Source organism: Pleurodeles waltl, chromosome 12 (genome assembly GCF_031143425.1).
Source record: "Pleurodeles waltl isolate 20211129_DDA chromosome 12, aPleWal1.hap1.20221129, whole genome shotgun sequence".
Classification (NCBI taxonomy): domain Eukaryota; kingdom Metazoa; phylum Chordata; class Amphibia; order Caudata; family Salamandridae; genus Pleurodeles; species Pleurodeles waltl.
In genome coordinates this window covers 623,833,796-623,861,612 of record NC_090451.1, presented here as the reverse complement: position 1 = coordinate 623,861,612, position 27,817 = coordinate 623,833,796, and the positions used below count along the sequence as shown (strand labels likewise).

At 42.6% G+C, this 27,817-nt stretch overlaps 1 protein-coding gene across 8 annotated transcripts in view; it reads right to left on the bottom strand.

Annotated features, from left to right (window-relative positions):
- Window positions 1-14,667: 14,667 nt before the first annotated feature.
- The window catches only part of PEA15 (proliferation and apoptosis adaptor protein 15), a 447,785-nt gene continuing 434,635 nt past the window's right edge, over window positions 14,668-27,817 (bottom strand). For all 8 annotated transcript variants that reach the window (XM_069217986.1, XM_069217984.1, XM_069217983.1 and 5 more), the window contains one exon: window positions 14,668-27,571. In XM_069217986.1, the coding sequence (XP_069074087.1) occupies window positions 27,507-27,571 (65 nt within the window). In that variant the 3' untranslated portion in view covers window positions 14,668-27,506. The remainder of the gene's footprint in view (window positions 27,572-27,817) is intronic.

Here is a 27,817-nt window from a genome sequence, read left to right as displayed (position 1 = left end):
CGTTCCTGTCAGAAGCCTCCAGAAACATCTGTGGCGTTCCACAAGGATCTTCGCTCAGCCACACGCTCTTCAACGTTTACATGGCCCCCCTCGCCAACATCGCACTAACCCACCAAATCAACATAGTTTCCTATGCAGGCGACACTCAGCTCATCCTCTCCCTCATGAAAGACCCTACAATTGCAAAGAACAACCTCCACAATGGACTTCACGCCATCGCCAGCTGGATGGAATCAAGCCACCTCAAGTTAAACACAGACAAGACAGAAATCCTCATCTTTGGCAACAACCCCTCAACTTGGAATGACTCTTTGTGGCCCACCTCCCTAGGAACCGCGCCCTCACCCACCACCCACGCATGCAACCTAGGCTTCATCTTGGACTCCACACTCAGCATTACTCAGCAATGCCATCTCCTCTTCCTGCTACAACACTCTCCGCATGCTCCGCAAAATCTTCAAGTGGATTCCTGTCGAAACCAGGAAAACTGTCACCCACACCCTGGTCAGCAGCCGATTGGACTACGGAAACGCCCTATATGCAGGAATAACAACCAAACTACTAAAAAAGCTGCAAAGAATCCAGAACGCATACGCCCGCCTCATTCTGGACATAACAAGCTGCAACTACATTTCGCCCCACCTCAGAGACCTTCACTGGCTATCAGTATCAAAAAGGATCACCTTCAAGCTCTTCGTCCACGCACACAAGGCCCTCCACGACTCAGGCCCAGCCTACCTCAATGACAGACTCACCTTCCACACCCCCATCCGCAATCTTCGCTCCGCCAGCCTCGCCCTTGCCCCCATCCCCAGCATCCGCTGCACCACCGCCGGAGGAAGATCCTTCTCTCACCTAGCCGCCAAGACCTGGAACTCCCTACCGCTCCACGTTCGCCAGCCCCAAGACCTCTTGACATTCAGGAAACGCCTCAAGACATGGCTCTACGACCAGTAGCTCTCTCCCCCCCCCCCCCCACAGCACCTTAAGACCCTAACGGGTGATTAGTGCGCTCTATAAATCCTGATTGATTGATTAGTCACCACCAAGAGCATGCAATGTCAGCACTTCCACACAGAGTTTCTAAGGTTGCTCTGGCTCAGAGATGCATTTTGTCTTGAGTGGGGCTCAGGGGTCCAGTATATCTTCCCACCTATACCACTCCTTCCCCAAGTTCTGAAGAAGATAGGGATGGACCGGGCCCAAGCCATCCTTGTGGCTCTGCATTAAGCACAGAGAGTTTGGTCTCCCAAACTCCCAAGAATGAACATTGGTCCTCCGATCTGGCTGCCACTTTGGGAGGATCTCCTGTTGGATCAAGAAGGCAGGGTTCTGCACCCAGGATTATGCGGTGTAGTTGAGAGTCTTCGCTCTCCCGCCTGAAGTCTGTAAGGTCATCTTGGCAGCCAGGTGTCCCCCCACAAACACCATGTACACTACTGTTAAGATACATTTGTGGCTTGGTGTACTGAAAAACACGATGACCCCCTTTCTGCACCCTTGTCTGAAGTGTTTAAGTTTCTTTTGTCAGTAGCACAGCAAGGCCCCTCTCTTGGCATTGTTAAGGGAAGTGCTTTAAATGGACTGGAACTCACAGGTACTGAGTACCAGGAATTTGTATTTGTTTCCCTCTTAGTACCGGCAAGTTTCCATCGCCAAGGAGAGTACTGGTACTCATGAACGTTAGGTTTATTGCTGCCGAGTACCAGGCTGGCAGAGTGTAGCTTGTCTGTTCCACACTCTGACAGCCAAAGCACCCCTGTAGCCATGTGCTGGTCTGCTGCTGAACCATTCAGCAGCAGCTCATTGGCAATATTATCAGGTGTATCCAGGTGTTGGGAAATTAACTGCATGATGTGTTTGACAGAGCTGGGTCCATTCAGGCCTTGCACTGTCAATCACATTTGAACTGTTGTGTGCATTTGTTTACACACTGCAATCCAGGCAGCCCACTGAGAGGTGAAATTAAGAAAACAACGAGAAGTAAGGAGCTACAAACACTGTCTTATCCTCCAGAGCCTTTTGATGAGCGCCTGTCTGCTTAGGTGTGTGTTTGTATTTATATAGCACTTACAACCTCTAACGAGGCGCTTGTGTGTGAAAGGGAAAGAGAGAAAATCTGGACACTCTCAGAAGGTATTTTTTTTAAAACGGTGTATGGATTGCTTTGTGTGTGCATGTTGCCATTATAATATTTCTTATAGATGTCACTGTGGCCTGACACATTATATATGTGATTAACTATAGGCATGAATGTTTACTCTCCTGTCGGTGGCCACTTATGCTCTGTTGCATGTAGTACCTTTGCAACTTAGATGCACATCACAGCATGTTTACCTCTGAAAATCCAAGCAGAAAGCTACTGACTGGAGTTTTGTGCTCAAAGTAAAGCCGAGGCTGGTCACTCACTCTTGCTAATTTTTTAATCCAATGGCTGTATTCTAACATTCAGTGTGACCCACCAAACACATGCTTGCCACTTTAAGGAATGTAAACACTGCAAGACTATGGTATAAGTTAGTTAAGGTCTGAAACTGATGGGATGCTTGTTCTGTTTAGAGTCAAGTATAATATAAAGTATGCATCATTGGCTCCATTGTCAGAAACCCTACACTGACAGCCCAACAGAGTTGGATCCGTAAGTGTACGTGCATCAGACCATCTACCATATTTAGAGTGCACAATTTGCTGTATGTTGCTCACGTATTTTTTCAGTTTGGACCTCCAGGGAAACCATGGCGGTCCCGAACTGAAAAAATACAGAAAAGTAAACCCCACACTGTTATAACTGGGGTTTCTGGTTGGCTAGAGTATGCACCTAAGCCAGGCAGAACCCTCCACTCCAGCCAGGGTAAGTCAGTTACAGACTAAAGATAACCTGTGCTCACCCTCTGGTACATTAGCACAGAGCAGTCAGGCTTATCCTCAGTGGTAATGTGTAAAGCGTTTGTGGAACACACACACACACTGAAACACAATGAACACACCACAGAAGAGAGACTCCACACAGCCTTATGCCAAAAATATATAAATATAGTATAATATACATAAAACCAGACCAAAAGACCGTGAATCCTAAATGCTGTGCATATTATGCAACTCCTGAGATAGTACTCGTTATCTTAACAATGCAAGTATCAAAATGATATACATCCCACTATCAGGGCATGAAATGCAGCAGTTTGGTTAGGAACTAAACATATAAATCACAAGGTATTACTGTGAGTACATGAATCGCCAAATATCACCATCAGCATTTCAGTAACAATAAGTCCACATGGGCACAGGAACCCCTGCATCCCTATTAGCGGGGTTATGGTAATTTTAGAGAGTTGAAAAGTCTAGTTGAAAAAGGTGAGATTTGGAAATCAGCTGGTAGGCCTACACTCCTCCTTTCTGTTTGTTATGGTAATTTCCCTAATGGTGGCAAGATGATGATTGGGGGCCTCTGTTGAGCACTCATCTGCAATGCCACCTGCCAGCAAGTACAAGTGCCTCCAGGTATGGTCCAAAAACGGGGGGAGGGCACGCAAACTGTAAATCCCAGTGGGGAGACCTCGCTGGATCCCCTGTGTGCTGAATTGCCAAGAGCAGCTGTCCACAAATGTGCTGGGCAGCTGATGCAGCCACGGGAATTGCAGCCAGATGCAAGCAAGTGAGAGCTCCCTAGATCCCTCATGGCAGCCTGCGCTCTTTACATTACGTGCCTGCTGGGGCAAGGGGCAGCTACACTGCCCCACCGTACCTGGTTTGTCATCCTCTGTCAGGGCCTATGGGTGAGCAGGCAACGCTGGGGTCCACGTACAGCGGCTCTCCTTGGTGCTGTGGCAGCGATGCACAAAACACATACCAGGCCATCTTGAGATGCTAAGAATACGTCCGTTTGCAAATTCAAACTTGTAGATAAGCAGAATGCGGACGCTGATATCCGCTTACACCAGCTTTCCTTGGTGCTTCCATATCTGCACACAACAATTTGTTTAGCAGTTTACAAAGAACTAGGACAGGGAGTGAAAAACAACCACACACTTGTAGGAAACACCACTCACTGAACTTTGAAGAGTCGAGAAGCAGTAAAACCACATAGAGCACACTACTGCTGGCCTTGCAGGGTATTGAGTCCCATGGTTGCATGAGATTGCAGCGAACAGGGGGGCAAGCGAACAAGCCCTTGGAGAACACTGGGGCACAAAACAGGGTGCAGGCAAGCCAGCACATAAAAGTCCTTGGCTAAGTGGCAGTCCATCCAGCTGTCAAACAGGCCAGCACAACAAAACAGGTAGCCTTAAAGCCATTTCATTCTGGCAGCTCAGTAATCCTCTGGCAATGTGCAGCATGTAGAGCCAGCAGCATCTGGTTACAAGTCTACACACTGTCTCACATCATGGGTTCACAGTCCCCTGTACTTAGCCCTTGATCAGAAACAATTTTTATGACTTCAAATGAACCCTTTCAACTGCACAACAAGCCCTTTCAACTCAGCCTTGGCTCCAGATGTCCATAGGGGGTAGAGCAGCCCTTTGTTTGAGGGCAGGACACAACCTTTTCACATGTAAGTGTGAACCACCTCTCCCAGCCTAGGAAGACTACCAGTATGCATATGTATCCCCTGCCACACCCAGCCCTTCCTGTGTTGTGGTTGTTTAGAGACCATGCACAAGGTGTAGCTGTCATCCTGGCCTAGAAGTGTATTGGAGTCAGGCTGCAAAGCACAAAGAGTCATAAGCACAGATAAATCCCACTTTCTACAAGTGGCATTTCTAAAATAGTAATATAAAATACCTACACCAGTAAGCAGGGTTTATAACTACCATTTTAAACATACCAAACACGACAAAGATACTCTTTTCTGATCAGGAGTTACCACTAAAAAGTGTATAAGGGAATTCCCAATGCTAACCTATGAGAGGAGCAGACCTCTCAGTAATGAAAAATGAAATAGGCTGCTTGTCACAACTAGGACATGCAAAACACAAGAGTACATGTCCTACCTTTTACTTACACAGCACCCTGCCCACAGGGCTTCATAGAGCATACGTTGAGGGTTGACTTATGTGTTATAAAAGAGGTGTTTAAGGCTTGGCAAGTAGTGCAATGTAATAATAATCTTTATTGTTTAGTTAATAAAAACCATAACAATCATCTCATAATACAACATGTTTAAAGATAAAACATCTCTAAAATTCTATAAAATTCCGTAAATTCCTTGGCCATGAAACCATGCGAGGATCTAAAATCAGTTTCTTAATTCTAAGATGCAAAAAAGTGCGTGATTAAGTATGCATCCCGGATGGCAGGTTTACGTCCTTGGTGTGTGCAGTCAAAAATTTGATAAATTTGCATATTGATTGTGCATCATTAGGATCAAACATTGACATCACCGCTGACCGACAGGAACGAGTCCCATTTCTCATAAAAAGCGGTTTTAATAGTTGTCTGCGGGCTTCTTTTAAGGCTGGACAAATACAAATCAGGTGAACCATATCTTCTTTCGGGCCTTTGCATAGCCTGCAGGAAGTCTCTCCTCTATTCTTCCACGATGGTTGATCCGCTCTAGCAGGAGATGCTCCCAAACGCAGAGTCAAGAAGCGATGCTTGATGTGAAGTGCGAAGGTTTCGGCCAGGTATTGTGATGGGGCCATGGTGGTATAAGTGTGCATTACCAGCCAGGCGTGTGAGCGTTGCGCAAGTTTAGCTTTATCATCTAGAAAAGATTGGATACTTATTTCCTTTTTTATCGCTCAACACAAAAGGGAATACGACATGTTGGAATCCCATGGGTACTTTGTTTTCGTCTCTTGCAAGGAGTTGTTCAGGTATCTGTTGTACACTGAATTAGGATTGCCGTTTACTGAACTCCATAGTGCCGCTACTAGCGGACTGACAGTGTTTTTACTTATTTTGTACCAGATCTTTATTGTGTGGGCTTTCCTGTCGAGCTGCTGTTGTTAGACCAAACTCCAGCCTTATCTGTGCAGGAGAAGCAGAGCGAGGAAGATTGAAGACTTGCTTGTAGATTTTTATTTGCTGCCTTTCCAGAAGGCTAGCATCTTTCCCGTATTGGGCTGCGCTTCCGTATGTACTTGCTGGAAGGAATTTAGCCGACATAACCGACATTAGTGGTTTATATGATGGGCCCTTTAATCTTTTAGCAAGAGTGCAGAAAGCGAACGCCAAGGCTTTGGACTTCTGGAGAATATACTGGTTTTGTGGCACAAAATTGATCTTATTGTCTACTGTAAGTCCAAGATATTTGTAGCTGCAGATTGTATCGAGAGTGAAACCGTTCAATTTTATTTTGTTTGCAGGATTCAAAGAGCAGCCTATTGACATTGTTTTTGTCTTTGAAGTGTTGACCTCTAGTTTGTTTGTCTTTGCAAATTCGCCCAAGGCAGTAACCAGTCGTTGCAACCCTATTTTTGTGTGGCTTAACAGAACAATGTCATCAGCATACGATAGATGTGTTATAGCCAGACTTCCCATCCTTGGAGAATGTGAGTTGGTTGCGTCTAGTTTTGCAGAGAGATCTGCCATGAAGAGGTTAAAGAGGTGCGGGCCAACACACAGCCTTTCTTTAATCCTATATTTGTTGATATTCTCCTGGAAACTTTTGAGCCGTCTGCTACCTTGATTCGTACCTAAGTTTTGTCATACAGCAATTCTATACACCTCAAAATATGTTCTTGCAAACCCCAACTCCGTAGTTTGTTCCAGAGAATTGCTCTGTCCACACAATCAAAAGCACTTTTGAAATCCACAAAACATATGTGTAAATTTTTCTTTAAGCACTTTGCTCGGTTGGCTATATCTCCTAGCGCAAGAATGTTAGTCACTGTGCCGTAGCCCTTCCGGAAACCAGTTTGATTCATAGGGACCAAGTTATTTAAATTAGACCAGGTGAGCAGGTCTGCTAGGATTAAAGAGGCAAAGTATTTGGCCTCACTGTCAATTAGAGCTATCAGCCTATAGCTAGCTGGGTTTGCCCTGCTGCCTCCTTTGTATATAGGATTAATGATGGATCCTTTTCAACTATCAGGAATGGTACTGTTACGTTCGACTTCAGCATATAATATTGACAGAGTGGCTGACCAATAATCGAGATCCGCCTTAAATATGGCTTGGGGGAGACCATTAGGGCCGGGAACCCCGTCCCTACTGCTCCTTCTGATCACCTGGGCTACTTTATTGGCACTGAATCTCATATCACTCTGAGGAACGTCTGTAGGTTTTAGTGAAGCCTTCAGTTGCTGATTTTCTATAGGAGAGGTTGGCTTAAAAAAGAGGTCTAACAGGTAATCCACCCATTTATCTTCTGAAATTGAAGTACAGTTTATTACTCTTGGCAAGTAGTGTTAAATGGCAAGTCCAAGTGGCAGTAAACTCTGCACACAGGCCCTACAGTGGCAGGCCTGAGACAGGTTTAGAAAAGCTACTTCTGTGTGTGGCACAGTAAGTGCTGCATGCCCACTAGTAGCATTTAATTTACAGGCCCTGGATATATGGTATACCACTTTACAAGGGACTTACAAGTAAATCAAATATGCCAGACGTGTAAACTGATCATACCATGTTTTAGGGAGAGAACACATGCAATTTAGCACTGATTAGTAGGGGTAAAGTGCTCAGAGTCCTAAAGCCAACAAAACGAAGGTCAGAAAAAGAGAAGAAGGCAAAAGGTTTGGGGTAACCCTGCAAAAAGAGCCAGGTCCACTCCATACATTGGGAGAAAACTCACAAGGTGTCAGGGTATTTGATTGTTTTGGTTTTGGAAAACAAAAAAGTTTGACAAATGGCCCCCAGAAACATGGTGGCCCATCACCAAATTTCCAATGCCTTCAGGGAAGCTGCTGTGGTTGCGTGCCTTCGACCTGCACAGAGAGTTTTGCAAGGCTAGTGAAGCTGTAATAATGTGGTAGACAGTAGGCTGGCCAGGGTGGCAGGGATGGTGGGCCGCCGGCTATACACTTAGTCAAGCCCTTAGTTCTTACTATTTTCCTCACTGGTCAATTGAAATATCTTGCTAAGCTGGGAGGGTTCCAGGTTTTCCTATGCAATTTAAAGTTTATTGGGAATAGAAAGAAGCACTAGCTGCACCATTGGTGATTTGTAGGAGAAAGGTGGTCAGTAGATTACCCGATCCAAATATTGCTCATAAAACCTTATTTCTAAATCTGTTATGCAACTCACCTGTACTGCAGCTCTTTCCTGCTATTCACCTTGTAAATAAGGCTGCCATTTCACTCACAGCTTTTGGTTACAGTGTAAGGACTGACATGCAGGGGCATAGCCTGGTCAGTAATATTGAGGGTAGGGTGTGAGCTTCAGATTTTCTCAACAATCAAGCTGTAATATAAAAATACATTATATGGGGGGCAGGGCTCATGAGAGGAGTTTAAAGGGCAGTGAAAAGGGCGAGGAATGCAGATTGGTATTGATGGGGTTCCAAGTGTGGGAAACACAGTATTTTGTAAACTTACCTACATGTTTGAAGATTACCAAAACAGAGAAAGGGAGTGAATGTGTGTTTTTATCTGTGAGTAAGTCAAAACTTGTGGGGAAATCCGACAGACAACTCCCCATACCTGACTGAAAGCACCTGTACCCAATTATTTACCAGAAAATACATTTTGTAGGGGGTTGTAACACCCCAATCAACCCCCCCCCCCCCTGACACCCAGCTCGTTGTGCATCTAGATATGCCCGTTCAAGGCATCTTAGTCCGTCCTGAAAGAACAGCAGGTGTCTGGAGGGGGTGATAGATGACCAAGCTGCCGCTAAATGTATTTTCTTCACTATTTGTGGAAATATTCTGCTTGGCAGGGCAAACTGCAAGGCGGTTGTTGAACAGTGATTGCATATCAAAAAAGGAGCAGTGGTATGTTCAAGAAGTCTACAATTGTGAAGGGTTGAAAGACATTTAATTGAGAAATGGAAAGGTGATGGAGCAGGTTATTGTCAAGTGTGCCACTGAAATCAGTGTTATTCCTGATGTTATTTTATTAATGAAGAAGCAGCTCATAGCAACGGGAGAGATTGAGGAGAGTTTAATGACGAAGATTTGAAGAGCATTTTGCTTTAGCATTTACCCTGAGTCAGGGCCAGGTTTAGGGGTTTGTGACTGGTGTAGCCGCACTGGCCTTGACGTGGAGGGTGGACGCTGACCTCAGGGGTAGGGTTGCACTGTGTTTAGCAATAACTTATAATTTGGAATCACCGGAAGCAGAGTTCCATGTGCTTTCATCTGTCAGGCAAGGGAAACGTCCTCAACAATGCGTTGCAAACAATGGGGACGTTTCCTACCCAAGCGGAACAATGCATGCCTTTTTCTCTGCCTTAACCACGCATGTGCCAAACTATGCATATGCGTGGTTAATTAAGGCAGAGAGCAGTCTAGGGATCAGGAGTTGACACAGTGAGGTAAGTGGGGCTGGGGCAGGTTTGGGGGGGGTAGTTTTTAGGGGCGGGAGGTGGGTTAAGGGATTAGAGTGGGTGTATTCTTTTTTAGGGACGGGGTTTCGGGAAGTTTTGTTTTTAGGGCTTAGGGTGGGTGGCAGGACTAGGTTGTTTATTGTTTAGGGGCAGGGTTGGGGTATTTTTTTTTGGGGGGGGGGGCTTAGGGTGGGGGGCGGAGTAGTTTATTTTTTAGGGGCGGGAATGTTTAAGGAAGGGCAGGAGGAGAGAAGGAAGGCTTGGGAGAGGACACGGTGAGGTAAGCGGGGTCGGATGGGCTTAGTCGTGTGGGAGTTGGGGTAGTTTATTTTTTAGGGGCAGGGTTTGGGGTAGATTTTTTTTTTAGGGCTTGGGGAGGGTGATGAATCGGCTTAGTTTAATTATTGGGAGTGGGGGAAGGTTTTGGGGCTCAGGGCCTGGGTAGTTTACTTATTAGGGGTAGTTTTGGGCCTCGGGAGAGTGGGGGGTTAGGGTACTTTTTTTTAGGTCAAGAGGGGGGTTGTATGACAGAACCATGCATACCATTTCCATATACACCTTTACTAAGCATGCTTTTACAACAAAATTCGTTGTAAAGACGTGTGGTAAAGGTGTGTGTGGAAAAGACCCGGGTGTGGTTCCGACCACGTTAGAACCACGCATACCGGAACAATGCATGCTTTATCATACAACCAACAGACAACCATAAAAATGGCAACATAACTCATGTGATTAATATTACTTACAGAGAGAGAGAGATATTTCGGAGTTTTGTCCAGTGGCAGTTTTGACTTGCCATAAAGTAGCGCAGAAGGTTAATATGCCTGCTGCGAAGAACTTATCTGCACTTTATATGTACAGCTGACTGGAAAAGTACAGCTAGCCTTTACCAGAGCTTTAAAACAAATGAAATGTATGTGAGAGAGGGGCTATGGAGAGAATGAGGGGCACTTTTGCTAGGTGGTAGCGTGTGAATCCGAGGAGGAGGTCATTGGGGGCGGGGGGGGGGGGCACCAAAAAAGATTGTGGCACAGGGCACCACCAGTGCTAAACCAGGCCCTGAGTCATCATATCTCATTAACACTAACACTATCCTTTCAGCTCTATGGTCACATCCTGCTGGAAGCAAGGCAATTTAAGTCATGGCCTTCCTAACAACTACACAGTGCATTTCTAATTGTTATGTTTGCCCCTTGCTGTCATTTTGATCCTTTGCATACCAGAGAGTGAAGTTCTTGAGTTTTATGGTTTTGCCACAGATGTGTGGGTGTGATGTAGTTGAGCATGTGCTTGTTGTTTTAGGTTTATATCATGATTATCTGATGTTAAAGCGGTCCAGAGGATCAGAGTGTATCTCTTGTAATGAATCAGTGGTATCCAATATTAAATTGTTTGATGGACCTGTCAAAGGTCTTGGTAGGTTTCAGTTGACCTTGGTGAGTTGCTGAACGAAGAAAAAAACAAAAAAAAAAATTCTTGATTATATTGATCTAAATATAGCGGTTGAGCCCTTGTATTTGCGTGGCTTTGGGGACATGATCCTTTGAGGGTCTAATGTTTCAAGTTTTTATTCCAACTCCTTTCACCCAGAGGCCATTGAGGCATTGAAGCACGTTTAAAAAACGTAATTACCAGATTCAAATGAATGCTAAGGAATCCAGGGGAATACAGGTGTGCATAATTCGATGGAGGCCAAATGTGGAAATAATTGGAGGTGAGATTGCTACGTACTCGTGTGTAGTGCCCACCATGGGGATGGGTCAATGACGAAACATACAAGACTGGTTGAGCGAGATGGGGTAGTGTTGGAAAGGAGGCAGAAGTTCCAGGCATGTGTGCACACGCCAGCTTTAAGTTTCAAGGAAGGTGAAATAGGCCAGTCGTAGGGGTGGAGGTGCAAAGTGTGTCTTAATCTTCTAGTTTAGTCAAGGACATTTCTTGAGGGTAACCTTACCCCCCTTATACATTGCTCTTCTTTAGGAACTTGGCTGGTCTTAAGTTTCCACACAGGCTTTTGTCAGCTCATTCTCGTTAATATGGACCCGCGTCACCTTCGTCCGAGTGTTCAGATGTATGTATCTCTGTCCATATGTTCTTGATGTCCTTCTGCTTCTCTTTCATTTTTAGTTTCTCTAAGAAATTCAGTATTCTGTTTGCTTTGATCGAAAATTAATATAATGACTGAGACACCCTTTTGGTCCATATGCTGCTCCTCCTTTATTCCACTGTTTCCCTTTAATTGTGGACCAAGCAATGTATGATTTTCAGGCATTTTATAAAGCTGTCTTTTTCCAACCATTTAGATGGGGCCTCTCCCTTGAGCATAACTGCGCTCTGTTGTGGTGAGTTCCCGAACAGTCTCCATAAAAGCGTGCCACGGAATTTGAAATGGCTGCATCTTTTGCAATGCTCAGGATTGTGTGGTGTTTTATGAATGAACAACCACATGGAATCCAACCTATTGCAGTCTATTTCTGGCCTTTTTAAAGTGTCCCATTGGCAACCTGCCCTTGGACAAGAGCCGCTGGAGAATGTGGCCTTGGGTTTAAACGTCACTGGGAATAATTCAGGGAAGTATTCTTTTGTTTTTTGCCTACTTGACCATACTACTCCACCTGTCCTCTTTGATTACCAAAATTGAGTCCGGTCAGAGGTGTGTTTTTATCTTAAAGACTAAGGGGCATATTTATTGCCAAGTGACAAGGCAGCAGGTCACGTGGTTGTGCTGCTCTGTGTCACAAGGAAAGGGCAGGAATGCGCTGTATATAAAGGAATATGTCACAATCCTACCTTTGTCCCTGCGCTGGTACCATTTTGGCAGCCTAGCACCACCATGGTGCAAGGTTGCCTCTGTTGTAAGGAGGATTGTTTTTGTGCAGGAAGACGCACCTTCCTGCACAAAACAATCCTGAGACATATTCCTCTTTCTCTGCAGCACACACAGAAAGAGGAAGTAACATGGAGAAGTAAAGATATTTCTCCTTGTTACGCCACACTTAGAGAGGTGTAGGTTTTTGGCACATTTCCAGGTATGCCACTTCTGATAAATCTGAGAATGCATCAAAATCCATGGATGTTGGTGGGGTAGCAAATATTGAAAATTATTAACTGCTTTTGCAAGTATTCACAATCACCTATGCGAGGAGAGTAGCAACCACATGGTATGCTTAGTGCAGAAACAAATATACATTTTTCAAAGCCCATTTAGGCCTCATCCTCTGGTTGAGATGAAAGATGCTTGTTGCAGTATCAACCCTTCCCCATGTGACCTAACCTCAGCAACCCACACAACAGCCATTAATCAACCAGCAGGGGGTGGCAGAGTTGAATGTGCATTTACCACCTCTGCTTTGGTGCATTGACTCAGGTCTGTTTCCTAATGTGCAAGTAACTGCTGACTGGATTGAGTATGTGCCTGCTGCTAGTCCGAGAGTAGGACATCCAGGCATCTTCTCTAACAGTCCCACCCTTTCGGACTCAAATTTGAGGATAATATTAAGAGTTTTTACCAGAGTAACCAGGATTGTTGAATTTTTCAGAGTAGGATATTGTTAGGGTGCGTGTTAACTGAAAAGCAAAATACGATAGACACCTTTGACAATGTGTAAATATACCAATGTGATCTATGGATAAGATTGAAAGTTGTGCAATAACTGTGATGAAAACACTTACAATGTGAGAGCTTCACGGGATTTTGGGGGAGTGTGATATTGCCATTTAATTAGCTAAGATTTTTCATGATTGATGGTTTGGCCACCTTCACATCTCGGCTCAGGTGTAATAAACTGTTGCCATCTGGAATAAATTTGTTAGTGATAAGGTGCTTGGAGGATGTCCATGCAGGATTTTCCATGATATACTAATGCAAATGAACATGAGTATTCCATAGTGTAGTAGAGAACATTGCAATAGAGATTTTCACCCATACTGCTAAGGTAGAAGCTAGGTATACGTTCTTAACTGGCTGGGCTGAGGGCATAAGTCACGCAGAAAGGTTATATGAACTCTGAGGAGGTAAGAATGCTAAGGCCCTCTTACAAGTTGGATGGAATAGGGTGCACTGTTTAGTACATGTGGTAAATACCATTTCCCCACAGTGAGTTATTCACCTTGTGTGGTAAATACTCCAATTTTGATTCAGAATTTTCCACTTCAAAATGAGGCATAGAATGTGTATTTAACATACCAAATTCTGCGTATATTTTGCCTTTTTTCCAGGCCTTTACATGGATACATTTCAGCAGGCTTGACGTGCTATAATAGGAAAACTGCATGATTGTGATCATTATCCTACAGATCTTCTAATCTTTTGCAGACCTCTGGCTGAATTGGGATAAGAACGTAGCCATCATCCTAAAATGAGGGCCACATTGTTTGTCCTTTCATTCTGTATTATTCTACATTATCTAGGAGTCTCACTAGGATTTTTCACTTCTTCATTTTTTCATTTGTCTTCTTATAAGTCTATTATTTTGATTCTGATTTGAAGCTCTTTCCTAGCTGCATTTCTGTCGATAGGCCTTGCTTCTTCTGTAGCTATATTGGTCTATGTCAAGTTTACTATTGATAGTAAAACGTTTTGAAATAAAAGGAAACTTATAATGAGGGTCTAATGGCCTGATTTTGAATTTGGAGGACAGGTACTCTGTCAGAAATGTTACTGATATCTCATCTGTCTTATTAAAGGTGCCATAGGGTATAATGCACTTGTAACGAGGGGTCAGGATATCTGTCATGTTTGTGATGGAGTAACCTGTCCACCAAATTCTAAATGAGGCCTAAGCCTTTATTTGCTTTGGTAGTCAATATCATGAGTACCATGTTTTTTCAGGTCCGTATTAAAACTAAAATATTCTGCCATATTTTGTCTGGAAGAAAGCTTGGACCAAGCATAAGAAGTTTATAAAACACTGGGCATAAGTGTCTGAAATCAGTACACAAACTTTACTTTAGACAATGACATTATTCTGAACTTTTGCTTAAACTTTTATAAAATCCCTGAGGAAGGGTGAAAGAGTTGTGTAGTAGTTAATAATTGCAGTTAGACAGTGCTTATTATCTATTACACATTACAGTAAATGGAGTTTGCAATCTATGTAATGACAAGGACATTTAATCATATACTGTTCAGTAAAAGAACATGTTTTTTAACATTTGCAAAAAATCAGTCCCATAATAAATGTTCTTTAATGGTGAAAATGGGTTGTAAAAAAAAAAAAGAGACGCAATCAACAGGACTTATATTCAATACAATAAACTTTTATTCATCATTAGCACAATTATGTTTTTTTTTATTTTTTTTTTTTACATTTCCGGTTGCATGGAAAAAGCAAAGCATAGGTATCTCACTTAGCTTCAGACAGTTTTAGTTTTTTTTATAAATACATTTCATTTTTTTTATATAAAGAGCTGCGCACACAAAGAACTTTGATGGAAGTGTTACAATACGAATATCAGTGCAAGAAAAGTCACTAATAATACTTCACATTTCACCCCGCTATTACAGTCTTCAGATACTTCCTATGTTGGTCAAGAGTTGTCTCTATTGACATGAATCAAGTTGCTTATTTTATTTTATTGTAGGGAGCTGATCTAGATATGCTTAATTATTAGCATACTAACGGGGCCTTTTTTTTACTTACTTAGATTCCGTCAGCATTTCCATTCGGGTTCCATAATCTCCCTTATGTTTGGTTTGACTCTGAAAACTACAGAAGGCCATACAAGTCTGTAACAGTCTGATTTGTCTAAGAGGCTTCATGTTAGGCAGTAGAGGATTGACTTTAAATATTCTATTACACACACCCTATTCTGCAGGAATAGAACAAACGACCTGATGACCACATGTCTATTAGGCACTACATTTTAAATTCTAAGTTTTCATTTAACAAATGCATTCTAGGAACTGTAGTCTTGGTTCCTTTCAATTTAACCTTTTGGACCAAAGTACCAAACAATGATCTGCATCCTATCCCATTAGAAATTTCATCATTTTCACATTGTGTTGTTACCAATTATTGGGGTTACATTGCCGCACAGCATTATAAGGTACAAGTACAACACGTATGGCAGCTGTGCAGAAACAGACCCTCAGCTTGCAAATTGATTGTACAATAATCACTAGCATGTCAACCCGTAGTAACTGATGGCAAGCCGTTAAAAGTTCAAGTAGATCAATTGCACAGTGAACAAAGGAGCCACTCAAGCTGTGGTGAGAATGCCAACAGTTCTCCGGACTTTTAAAGTTCTGGATCCACTTAGGTTTTCTTAATATTAGTCAATAGAAGGGTGAAAACATGGTACTAATCTGTAGTCACTTGTCAAATGGGACAATTGTAAGTTGTGGCATATCATTCAGCATAGCATTCAGCCAAAGGGACAATTTCTCCTCAGCGTTAAAATCCATTTCAATGAACTAGTTTTAACTAGATGTGTGCAAAATGTGCATAATTGGCTTTTGCAAAATGACACAAGATTTCAGAAAAATTAGGCAAAATTACGTGCAATGGAAAGCTGGCATTTTAAAAGTAGTGCAGATTGAGTCTGTGCATTTATTTTGGATGTGAAGATGTGTTTTGTAGTTATAAAAAAAAAAGCTGAAGAACATGTGCCGCGAACAACAGCCAATTGCTTCTTGTATGTTTGTGTTGTTCCTAAGCTTCCATAAAAATATAATTATTTTTTTACCTAAACAGTCTTTCATTACGTGAGCAGGTGGAATTGTGGAATTTATGGATTTTTGTGTAGCAACTGTGATACGAAATGCTAGAGATGTTTTGAGATCACACCAACATAACTAAACTTTTGCCAGGTTCTAATTTTAACTTACGTTGACATTGAATAGTTTAGAGAGCATGATGAGTAGTAAAAGCTATAAACATAATTTTAGAAGGCAGACATCTTTCATTTCAATGCACCAACACACCAACTGAAGGTTACCTTCTCGTGGGGTTTCAATGCTATGCCGGCCTCAAGATTAATTGATTAGGCTGGTTATATTTAAGGCAGATTCAAGAGTGTACATCTGGGACCAGAGCGAATAATTTAACATGTGATGGTCCTAAGGCAGGATGCAATATAACAGATGGGAGTGCAGTGAATAAGAACCAAAAGATACTTGGTCCCAATGTTCTCTTATCCAACGTTCATGTGGGTTCCTATTCCCTGTCATGGCACAAACAACCTTTGGGGGTGTCAGAGTAACTTTTTTTCCCAAAATTCACCCCGTCTAAAATATATCTTTAAATATATATTTTTCTATTTTGTGAATATTTAGAAAATACTTTTTCCATAGTTTTTAGACTGTAAATTGAAAATAGAAACAACAAAATCCTCCATCACAATTCCTGTTTTTGCATGACAATAAATTAACACTAAACAGCAATAGGAAACACTCAATAATATATTTCATATACATATATTTATAATATATATGTACACACACAGTTAACACGGTCTGATCATTGCGGGGTGCTGGGAGGGAGACAAGAAAATGAAAAAGTTGAAAAAAGAAGGGACAATATCAAAAATGACATGAAAGTTTGAGTTGGCAATCCACAACACAAATCAGATACTAAAGCCTTTTTCATTATATTTAGAATGCTATCTAAAGATATTTTATTTTCCTGAAACTAGTGGTTCTAAGCAGACATTTGTAAGACCAAATGAAATTGGGCACGATACCAATGTCTTTTGGTCCTAGGCCTTGTACTCAGTTTTAAGAGGATAAGCTACAAATGTGTACATGTATTCATTGATGTTTAGCTGGAATGGCATTGCAACTGTCAGTGGAGAATACAGCGTTTCCTAACACACGGTATTTTAATATATATGATTTAATAATGAGCGGCAACTTAATGCCAATAGGGAACAATAACGTAATTATTAGATCTAAGGGGACTCTGCAACCTGTTTACTTTCACTCATAGTTATGTCTGCTGCTGAAAACCGGTGAAATATCTGGATTAAAGTCCGGGCCAAAATGAGAAATAACTTTCACCTCGTGGGAAGTAACTGTATCTGATGTGCAGGGGGCAGGAACATAATGATTGGCCTAGAGGTCAAATTCAGTTTGTTTCGAAACAAATGCAAACCCTCCAAATTCTGCCTCCCAGCAACAACTACCGCTTCACTCAAACAAGTCTGAGTCCTATGTATTTGCGACAATTGACGCAATCACACACTATTATTTCTGTGATTGTCATTACTTAACTCAATGGTACTCATCGCATCGATCTCAGAAGGATGCAGTGCTGAGTCATCATTGCTAGATTTTATGCTAGCGGCCTGTTAAAATGGTGCAACCCATTGAATATTCTCATTAGCTGTTAAACAATGTGAGGCCAACTTTGAGCTATAGCATGCCAGAGACGATTAAATGATCCTGACTTTTTCTCAAACAGATGAGCTGGAATAAGGCGCAAAATAACCTAATTTAATCCCTGTCTAACATTTAATCCAATAATGATATTGGAAATCCTAAAGTGTTATTACCAAATTCAATACTTATTTTAGCAGCCACACAAGGGTGAAGACTTGATTCTGTCCTGTCACAGTATGAACGCAGTGTGCCATATCTGGACTCTTCAGAAGAGGCCCAATTTTTTAAGGTTCTTCTTGCCCTAAAGGACAATAAGACTTTCAGTTGAACACACACACTGGAGATGCCAACATGCTGTATAAGCTGAATTCCCAAAATCTCGTTTGAAATCTGTAGCTATGAATTAGGCCACAAGACCATCCTTCACTTCTGTTGTAGAGGGAATCATTTGTATTGTTGTTGGATCACTTATCGGGAATTGCATTTGTGGTCGGTCACTTCCCTACATTTCAGAGACCCAAACATGTATTTATTTTTTCTACGTTTTATGTTACCAACTGATTTCCTACTTTTGCAAAGGCAACTCCACAAGCTTGTAGTTTCTCAGTACTGGTTGATAAATGAGCATTTTTAGTAGAGAATCTCCCAAATTTGGCTTAAGTATTCTCGGCTCCTGCTTCTCTAGAAAGACCCAATTCCACCCAAGAAAAAAAAAAAAAAACAGACCCAATGTGAATTGATCTTTCTCATGAGAAGCAAGTAGCCAAGCTCGTTTGGCTGCATGGATGGGACTTAATGGACACAGATATCCACAAAAGTATAGCTGTTTAGAAATGTCAAAACTTATCTAGTGGGTTCAAAACGCCAGAATGTCTTTTTTTCTTCCAGCGCTAACACTGCAGGAAGGAAACCTAGATAACTGATTTCATGAAAGGACATTGAGTGAACTCAGTCATATATTGGAAGATGACCTTCAACAGTGGTCACTCACAAAAATTACAATTTATTACATAATTGGTGGTTCATGGAGCAGATACTGGGGATTCAAAGTGACTAGTGGTGGTTACAGTTGATACTTAATCTCTCCAAATAATTTCCATGGAAACTCTCTGCCGTAGGCTGCCAGCACTTTAAAAGTTTGTACCCTTTTTCGGTAGTCTGATTTCATAGCAGGTCCTTTATGAGAAGACCGTTTCAATCTTTTGCCAGATATTTGTTTTTTGGTTCTGACGAGTCTGTTACCATGGGGCAAATTGTTAAAATTCATATACCCTTTACCCGTCAGTCAGTCCTAGTCTGGCACAGGAATGCCTTGCTTCTACGAACCTCACACTCCACCATTACACATGTACTCATTCCTCCACTACCTCCATTTGTCTTCATGATTACATACCACTACATCCTATTTAGGGTATTAGTAGGCTTCCTCTTGTCACACTATTTTCATGCGTGAGAGAATTTTTTAATTAGTTCTACCCGCTGCATTTTCTTTCACCTTGCCAGCGCCCCTCTTCTGTTTTCCTTTCGTTCTATCTTCTATCCAAGTCATACATCTAAATATAAAAAGCGACCCGGCAAAGACATCTTGGCAAGAAAGATGCCTTTGAGCGTTCGATATCAAGGTAGGGGCTGCTATGTAGGCTTGTCTACTTCATTTCCTGAAACTTGGAGAGCATATTAAATGGTTACCTTGGATCTTGGCACTTTTTGAAACCTTTGTGCGAAGGCAACAATGGCTTAGAAGCGCAAACGCAAAAAAAAAGTGTCCAACTAACCATCTGCGGCTAGTCACTTTCTCAACAGTGAATTCTAGGACACCAGTAAAATGGAGTGCTAAGCCCTATTGGAAGAAATTAGGCCACTTATTTAAATCGAAAGACACTAAGGGGCTTATTTACAATTTTGGCGGACAGGGTACTCCTTCACGAAAATACTGGAAGCCCTGTCCTCCTTAGTACAAGTCCCATTGACTGTAATAATGCACTTAGCATGCAGCAGGCAGGAAATCCGCTGAATTTCTGAGGGTGTATTCTGTACTCCAAACTCAAAATAAGGCCCTAAATTTAAATTCCTTTTGTTTTTAATTTTTGCCTCAAACTATGACTCGAGAGACCTAGCCATATCAAGCCCAGTGCTTAATTTGTGCTTGTTGTTGCCGGCGTTTAGTCCTCTGCCTCAAGCATTTACTACGAGCAAAAGACACATATGGGACGGACGGAGGAAGAGAAAAATGAAAGAGCGTCACGAGGAGAGAAAGCATAAAGCTGCAAGAGTGAGCTGAAGGGGCAGGTAGTGGCTTTATAGGGATTGAAGAGGCCCGAGATGGCAGTGGGATTACGCTGCCTCAGTATTCCATGTCCGCACATTTAATTGCAGCACCCGTGTGTTTAGGAGGAGGGCTTTGAGCACCGGCACCTTTTTGTTTACAAATTAAGCACTGATTTTGGGGTACCTTACATCACCTTATGCACTGGTGTGGGCCACTTCCACAACCGGCGCAGGCTGTTAACTCATAGGAAGAACCTCCAAAATATATTGTGAATGAAGCGGTTCTTTAGTTGTGACTGACTTCAAGGCACTTAGTACAATCTGCCTCAATACCGTTTCGGTAACAATATGTGCAGTTTCCCATGGATGCTGAATGGTCAATCTTACATCAGTGACACTACTGGCTGCAGTTTGTAATTCTGCCACAAGGTGGAGCCAGTGGAGTTACAGAAGCATATTTGCCAGTTCTGATTACTGCTAATCCTTGACAGCCACATATAAACTGTCCGGATCTCCTAAAATAAATGTACTACCTATGCGGTAAGTGTTGCAAGTGCTCGAGTACTGATATGCTTCTTCCAAGTGCAGGTTATGGAGTCCATGGCGGTCATGGAGGGGGTATGACTACTGATCACTGTCCATCAGGGTCACAATTCGGTTCACGGATGGGCCAAGCACCTTCTTGTTTCTCATGTATGTCCCTGATCACTTTTAAGATTGTTGTGTTCAGCCATTCTCCATAAGGGCCAGGCAGCCTCGCTCACTGGAATGTGGTAATGTAACCGAGGTGACCCCCGTTATGATGAGAATGACGAGGCGCTTTGATCCCTGTTGGCTGCACTGAAGGTCGCGCTGATAAACACCTCTACACACAGCATGTGGCAGTGGCATTCCCCCCTATCGGAAGAAATGAAACTCAAACATCGATCTTATATGTTAAGAAGATATGTCAGCTTGGCAAAGTTGTGCGAGAGAACGACAATGTGAGTGGGTGCCTGTCAGTGGTTGTTTGTGAATGAGGTTTGTGTGAGTAAGAGTGTACAAGAGTGAGTGTGCGTGTAAGTTAGTGTGTCACTGTCATGAATCCAAACACACAAGATCCTAGCCAGTGTGTACTCTGCTTTCAAGCATCTATATTTGTTGCGAGATGGGGAGTAAAGTTCCCTGCATTGAGCAACCTCTCTTCCTGCTTCCCGTCGCCTTCTTTTGGCATTCATCCCCTGCCTGGCGGATTTCCCCCCTGCCTGGCGGATTCATCGCCGGCCTGGCGTTGTTACCGCCGGCCTGGCGTTGTTACCGCCGGCCTGGCGTTGTTATTGCCTGAGTAGCCGTGATACCGCTTGCCTGCCGTTGTTACCGCCGGGCTGGCGGTGTTACCGCCGGGCTGGCGGTGTTATTGCCTGAATAGCGGTTATACTCCCTGCCTGTTGTTGTTACCGCCGGCCTGGCGGTGTTACCGCCGGCCTGGCGTTGTTACCGCCGGCCTGGCGTTGTTACCGCCGGCCTGGCGTTGTTACCGCCGGCCTGGCGTTGTTACCGCCGGCCTGGCGTTGTTATTGCCTGAATAGCGGTTATACTCCCTGCCTGTTGTTGTTACCGCCGGCCTGGCGGTGTTACCGCCGGCCTGGCGGTGTTACCGCCTGACTGGCGGTGTTACCGCCTGACTGGCGGTTATACTCCCTGCCTGGCGGTGATACCCCCTGGCTGGCGGATTCAATTGACGTTCACTGCCACCCTCCACTTCCCGCTGCCTTCCCTTCATAGCATGTTCCAAACCTATTCCACTTCGGGCCTCATTATGGCATCCCTATATTTTGCCACGGTACCGGTAACTCTGGGGTATCTCGGAGGAGGAGTTAATAAGTGCTACAGGCAGAGCCATGACGTTTCACTGAGAAATGAGGACTTACGAAGGAGGCAAACAGTAGTTCATGGTCCAATTCACCCACTCATTCCCAAACTATGTTATCGACCCCGTACAAATGAAATGGGATTTTGTAATGAAGCCTTTAGTGTTTGTTCATGTAGGGCTATACATGCTTGTGTGAAATCCCCTGAGATTTGTACAAGTTTGAAGAAGAATGCGCAATGATGCAAGGACATAGCAGCAGCCAGTGAGCGCTTTGAAGTAGCCCTGGGGTTACCTTAGTGTAATCAAGTAACAGTAGTTCTTCTGTTGAAGACAACTTTGGGCTAAGGAGTAATGTGCTACCCAGCATAAAGCACTTCAACGTCTCATCAGGTGTAGTAAGAGTTATAGAAATGCAATTACAAGACGACTGAGGTATGCACACAAAATGTATCAGCTCTAATTGCATACAAACCCCAGGGAATTGAAAGGGTTGGGAAATGTAGGTATAATGCAGAACTAGTCTTGTACACTCTTACATTGTAAAGACTTTGGAGACTTTCTTTTATGACAGGGAAATAAGATATCGGATCTACCATTTGTAATGTTTCAAGTTGGAACACACCCTGCCTCTCTAAGCAGTTCGTGGTACAGTGTTTGTAGGATTCGGCTTTGTGAGCATCACATCCAAAATTACAAATTCCTGCTAATAAGACTGTTTTCTTTCCATAAATTTGCATAAATGAGTGAACAAAACAAAACATTCAAAGAAAAAAAGCACAGTAACGCATATGGGTGCATAATATGCGCTCACTACCTAAACACATGAGTACAAAGAGTTAGACATGCATAAAAAAAGAAAAATTTAGGAACGGGCAAAGATCAGACTGAACGAAAGATAAGTTGTGCTTCCTCCCAGCTCTCTCAATGAAGCACTGCAAACAATTTCTCTTTGTGGCCCTATGCAGTTTTGGTGGAAACCCAAGAGGAGGAAGATGGTAGTTGTCCCCAATCAGACGCTTTGATGAATGATCCCTAAATTTGCTCTTCTGGGCTTAGGGCAGACAAGCCAAATATGATGGCATCTCTTACCAATGAGTAAATCCTCAGAATGTTTGGGTTCACGTCCAACTGCTGAAAACATGTGTCTTCTGTGGTGAAAGGGCAAACAGAAGAAGAGGCATTGTCTATCCTGAGCTTGGAAAGCAACAGAGCTTAGGTAAGTCACTAGACTTTAACCTCGTCTTCCTAATATTCAGTACTGAAGCAACTCCCATTCCATTATGTTGTTTGAGGCAATGAAACCATAACTCTGCTCCCCACACTTTCTTGTGCATATTCCACTCTTGTAGTCTCTTCCCAGTCATCACCTTTAGTCCCTCTTCACTTTTCTACTTACTAAAGGTCTTTCTGCAACAACAGCAATTGTTGTCAAATATCAGTTTGCAGTTATTGAATGTTCTACAACAAAACCGCGTTTTAAAAACCATACTTCCAAAATTTGGTTCCTGGATATCAGCTACCATAGTATCATAGTTAAATATAGGTAAAGTATTTACTATTAACTTCTCCTATATGTACCTTGTCGAGGACGGTACATATAGAAATCTGCTGTTTGTGTCATTTGATTTGCATTTAAATTGTTTACAGACTAATTGGATAGTATCTACGATCTAGGCCCTTTTGCGGGCAAAACGTGTTGGACAGATGTATCCTTTTTAGCATGCTTGGAACAAACAATTGTCAACCATTGACTCGATGAGTGCTTATCCTGAAGTATAGCTATATTTAATAATATAATCTATCACAGAAGTTCTAGGGCATTGGTTTCCCAGCAAATATTAGCGAGGATTCTTATGATCCTTCCATTTACGCTTTTTTTCTCAATTGGTTTTATCACATCTCTTCGAGAGCGTGCAGCATTTTAGGTTAATGAAAATTGATTTGCTTCAAAATAGGGCCATTAAACAGAGTGGGTGACCCAATAACAGAAGTTTAGTTTGCACGTCTCGGGGGTGATGTTCGCGGACATAGGGAACATAACCAAGGTCAAGCACAAAAAGGAATACTAGATTCAGTTATCAAAGAGATGTTGAAATAACCTACGAAGTGAGAATCACTCAATTTATTATGGCTTATATGTGAGGGTGCATGACCATTAATTCATGAAGTGACATTTGAACCTACTGTGATTTTAGTCCAACTGGCCTGAAGTACTTTCTCATTGACTCAAGTGGCATCATAATAGCTTCCTTCAGTTCACTTCACTTATAGTGTCAAACGAAGCACAGGTTAAGTGACTGGTAATTGAAGGTGGCCTTTGTTCAACTGGATGGTAAAGTTAGGAAAATATAATCCAAATTGCTTCATTCATGGGTGATGTCTTGAGCAGTGGTGTAATTCAAAATGTTGGAGACACCCTGCAGAATGTGAAGAGCAGCTCTCACATTTCATTGATATTCATTGGCGTTGGGTGGATGGGGCCCCTTGAAGGGTTGACGGGCCACTAAATGTTTGGGGAAACTCCTAGCCCGAGGAGGCTGCAGGGGCCTGTGTCAAGTCCCTAGTCTTGGGGTTACAATAACACGACTGAGATGTGACAGAATATCCGGCCAGTAAGAAACACATAGCTTCTGTGAGTCCTTCTATTCTGCTTGGTGTTGCAAAAACCTTTTCTAAGATCTCAGGTTTCCTACAACAAATCTAAAGCTCACTTTGATTAGCTGGGCTTAAGTCATGATAATTCACAAATATACCAATGTAATCTACTTGTGGTTAACCTTGTTTTGCCATACTACTTATTAATGTGCAGTTATCTGCACTGATTGTTGAGTCTGTTGGGGTAGACTTCCAAACTATATTGCTCGGGCAGAGGCATGAAGTGTCATTGCTTTAAATGATATCATAGGAATGAGGTATCATTACTTTGAATGACATCAAAGTCAATATCAGAAAGGTCTTTTGTGTTTAGTTCGGAACCTAAAATGCTATGCTTTTTCTCATTTTCTGTCATTGGTTGGCTTTCATCAGTATGTTACTGCAGATTGTGGATGGCAGACAGCCTAACAGAAATTCAACTATTGGATAGAAGGACTTGCCCAATGATTTAATTCTCTAGATTCAGAATTTGATCAGCTCATTCATCAGAAAAACATGCATGAGGCATAAAATGATGATAATTTGAGACCCAAAAAGGATTCACAATGCTCGGTTAAGTAACTCCGAGGCATCAACCATTCTGCAAGCAGTGAAGGGTTGAACTCTGCTGTCGTTACCAGTGCGTCATCTCACTTTCATAGATTGCTGCTCCTGACTTAATTGGCAAGGAGTGTGCAACTGGAAAGGTGAGTTATTGTTCTGCCAGCTGCAATGTGCATACTGCATGCTTAGATAAGAACCGCATTGGGGACTTCTACCGAAGAGGAGTCTGTAGTTCACACTGAACTATCTAGGACAGGGTGGGATATTACATCATGGCTCTTTACATAGTTAATAGCAAGACCATGTTGCCCTCAACACCCCTAGTAAAATGGATAGTAGCACTTTGTGACCTAGTAAATCCACAATTATCTTAAGAAACCTCACGCCTTGATCTTCCCTAGTGCAAGCAAAGCATGTTCTTTGAGCAGCTGGGCCGCCTAAGCAAAGCCAATGTGGTACCCCCTAGGAATACAAAATAATGTATCCAGGACAACATCATTTGAAAAGTGTCCAGGGGGTCCCTAAGCTATTTCACAGCAAAAGCAAGGATCAGGTCTATGCTCTATAACAAAAGAGGGATTTCCAGAATAGTTCCAGTTACAAATTCACAGTCATCATGCCAAGATATTTCAAGTCTTTGACAGCACAACCACAAATTACATGAGTCCCGCCCACAGAGCAGTGGTGCTCAGGAGTCCTCAAGCCCCTCAGATAAATAGCCCATAAATTGTTGACAACGAACAGGGGATAATATAGATACCTTCAGAAAGAGGTGATGTCACAGAAGGTAAATCAACTGGGGAACTACCAAAAAAGCACTCTTGTGTTCAAATTAGAATTCTACTTCACTCTGGTACAGTCTACAGGGACACTGGGTGCCTTTTAAACCCGTTATTAGCGCACTAGTAGGAATGTCTAGAGCATCCTATTTGGTGGTCCATGGCACTGGAATTGTATGTCTAGTGAAAACTTTGTTTATATTTATTTAGTCAGATGTCTTGTTTGAATAGAGCAAGTTCAAGTCGAGTTTTGATCTGTCCAGTCTGTTTGCGGACATGACCTAACATCTCACCGGATGTTCCACTGCCACTGGCTTTCTGCAATTAACCTCGTGGCAGAGCATATTTGTTGGAATTCCATTTCCCTACAATGGAAACCACTGCTGAAAGCCATTTCAATTAGGAGCATACGAATTTAACAATGTTTTACCTTGTAGCATATGACGTGTGCTACATATCAGTGTTGTGCCGAAGCTGTCACGAGGGAAATGTCACATTCAATGTTTTGTGTTTAACAGTCATTATCTCTTCCTCTGAGGTCCTACGCCCAACCATAACATTATCCTAACTTCTTTCAATCGTCTTCTCCTCTTTTTGCTGGTCATTTATAAATCTGGAGGATGCTGCTTCTGGAAATTGTGCAATCTAAAATATGGCAACGCACCTCTCACTAGGGGTAAAAACTTTGATTCAGAATCTGCATCACGTAAAACCTTAATCCAAATAAAGCATTTTTTCCCGCAGAAAATAAAGACTCGTAATTAGTAACTCACTATTATCATCTATGTTTGTCCTCAACTGCCACCCCCAATTAAGAAATAATTCAAGGTGGCAGATAGCTAAGAGTTGCTCTTTGCACCTTTCCGAGATACCCTGTTTTCATTCAGTTGGAGGCAAAATGGCAAAATATGGGTGCAGTATTCAAAAATTATATCATCAGATTCCTTGGCTTCAGAAATATGCACTTCAATATTTTAAGTGTCTCTGGAACCACTGTTCTATTCTGTGAAGGAGATTGACACGCAAGAGGGATGCTTGGCTCTCAGCCAACCGTTGACTTCATCTAATGGTGACCGATTTGGATCCAACCACTTCCCCTTCCCCTTAGAATACATCAATGATGCCACTCACACATACCACCATGCACACTCACAGAGGCACACAGACTGACACACATGTGCACAAACAAAGTTCTGAAAAAAGCCACAGTCTACTGCAGTAGAAGGGAACGGTTATTTGAAGGATCAGGTGGAGACAAGGAAGAAAGGTTAATTTCCATTTGCATAGAAATTTCCAAAATACACGTAACACTATGAGAAACTAGCCAAATAACACAAACACAGAATATGTAAAAAAAAAAAAAATACTTAAAACACACGCTCACAGGCACACGCGCAGGAAACGATGGACTGCAGAAAACTGTGCACGCACAGTTGGGAGTTAAGACGTTTGTTAGTGGTCATCATGAGCACTGTGCTCTGGCGCCCCCAGTTCCCACGGCAATCCTTTCTTGGCTTTTTCCTCGATTCCAAATGGTTTGTGCAGGTCCAATGGGAGGAAGGGGGCTGAGGGCAACTGGGTCATCGATGAGTCAGTGAAGATGATGGTGGGGAAGTTGGTGAAGAGGACGTCCGAGCACGACCTTTGACCTTCCTTCTCCTCAAGCTTTCTTTGGAGGTGGGGCAAGCTTGATGATTTCATCTTCTGAAGGTTGTCGAATAACATCTGTGTAATATCAAACACAAAGAGTTTCCTTAATATACCCAGCAGAATAACCATTATGATTTCATGATTACAGACAAGTTTATTTTTTTCAATTAGCTTTTACCAAAAAAGAACATTTGAGCTGTCTGAAGTTTATTAGTGAGGAACTAAGAATTAAAGCAACTTCACAACCTGAAATGAAAAAGTTGGCAAAAGGTGAAAATAAAATCTGGTGTGTCTCGTAAGTCATTAGGTCAGCACAGACAT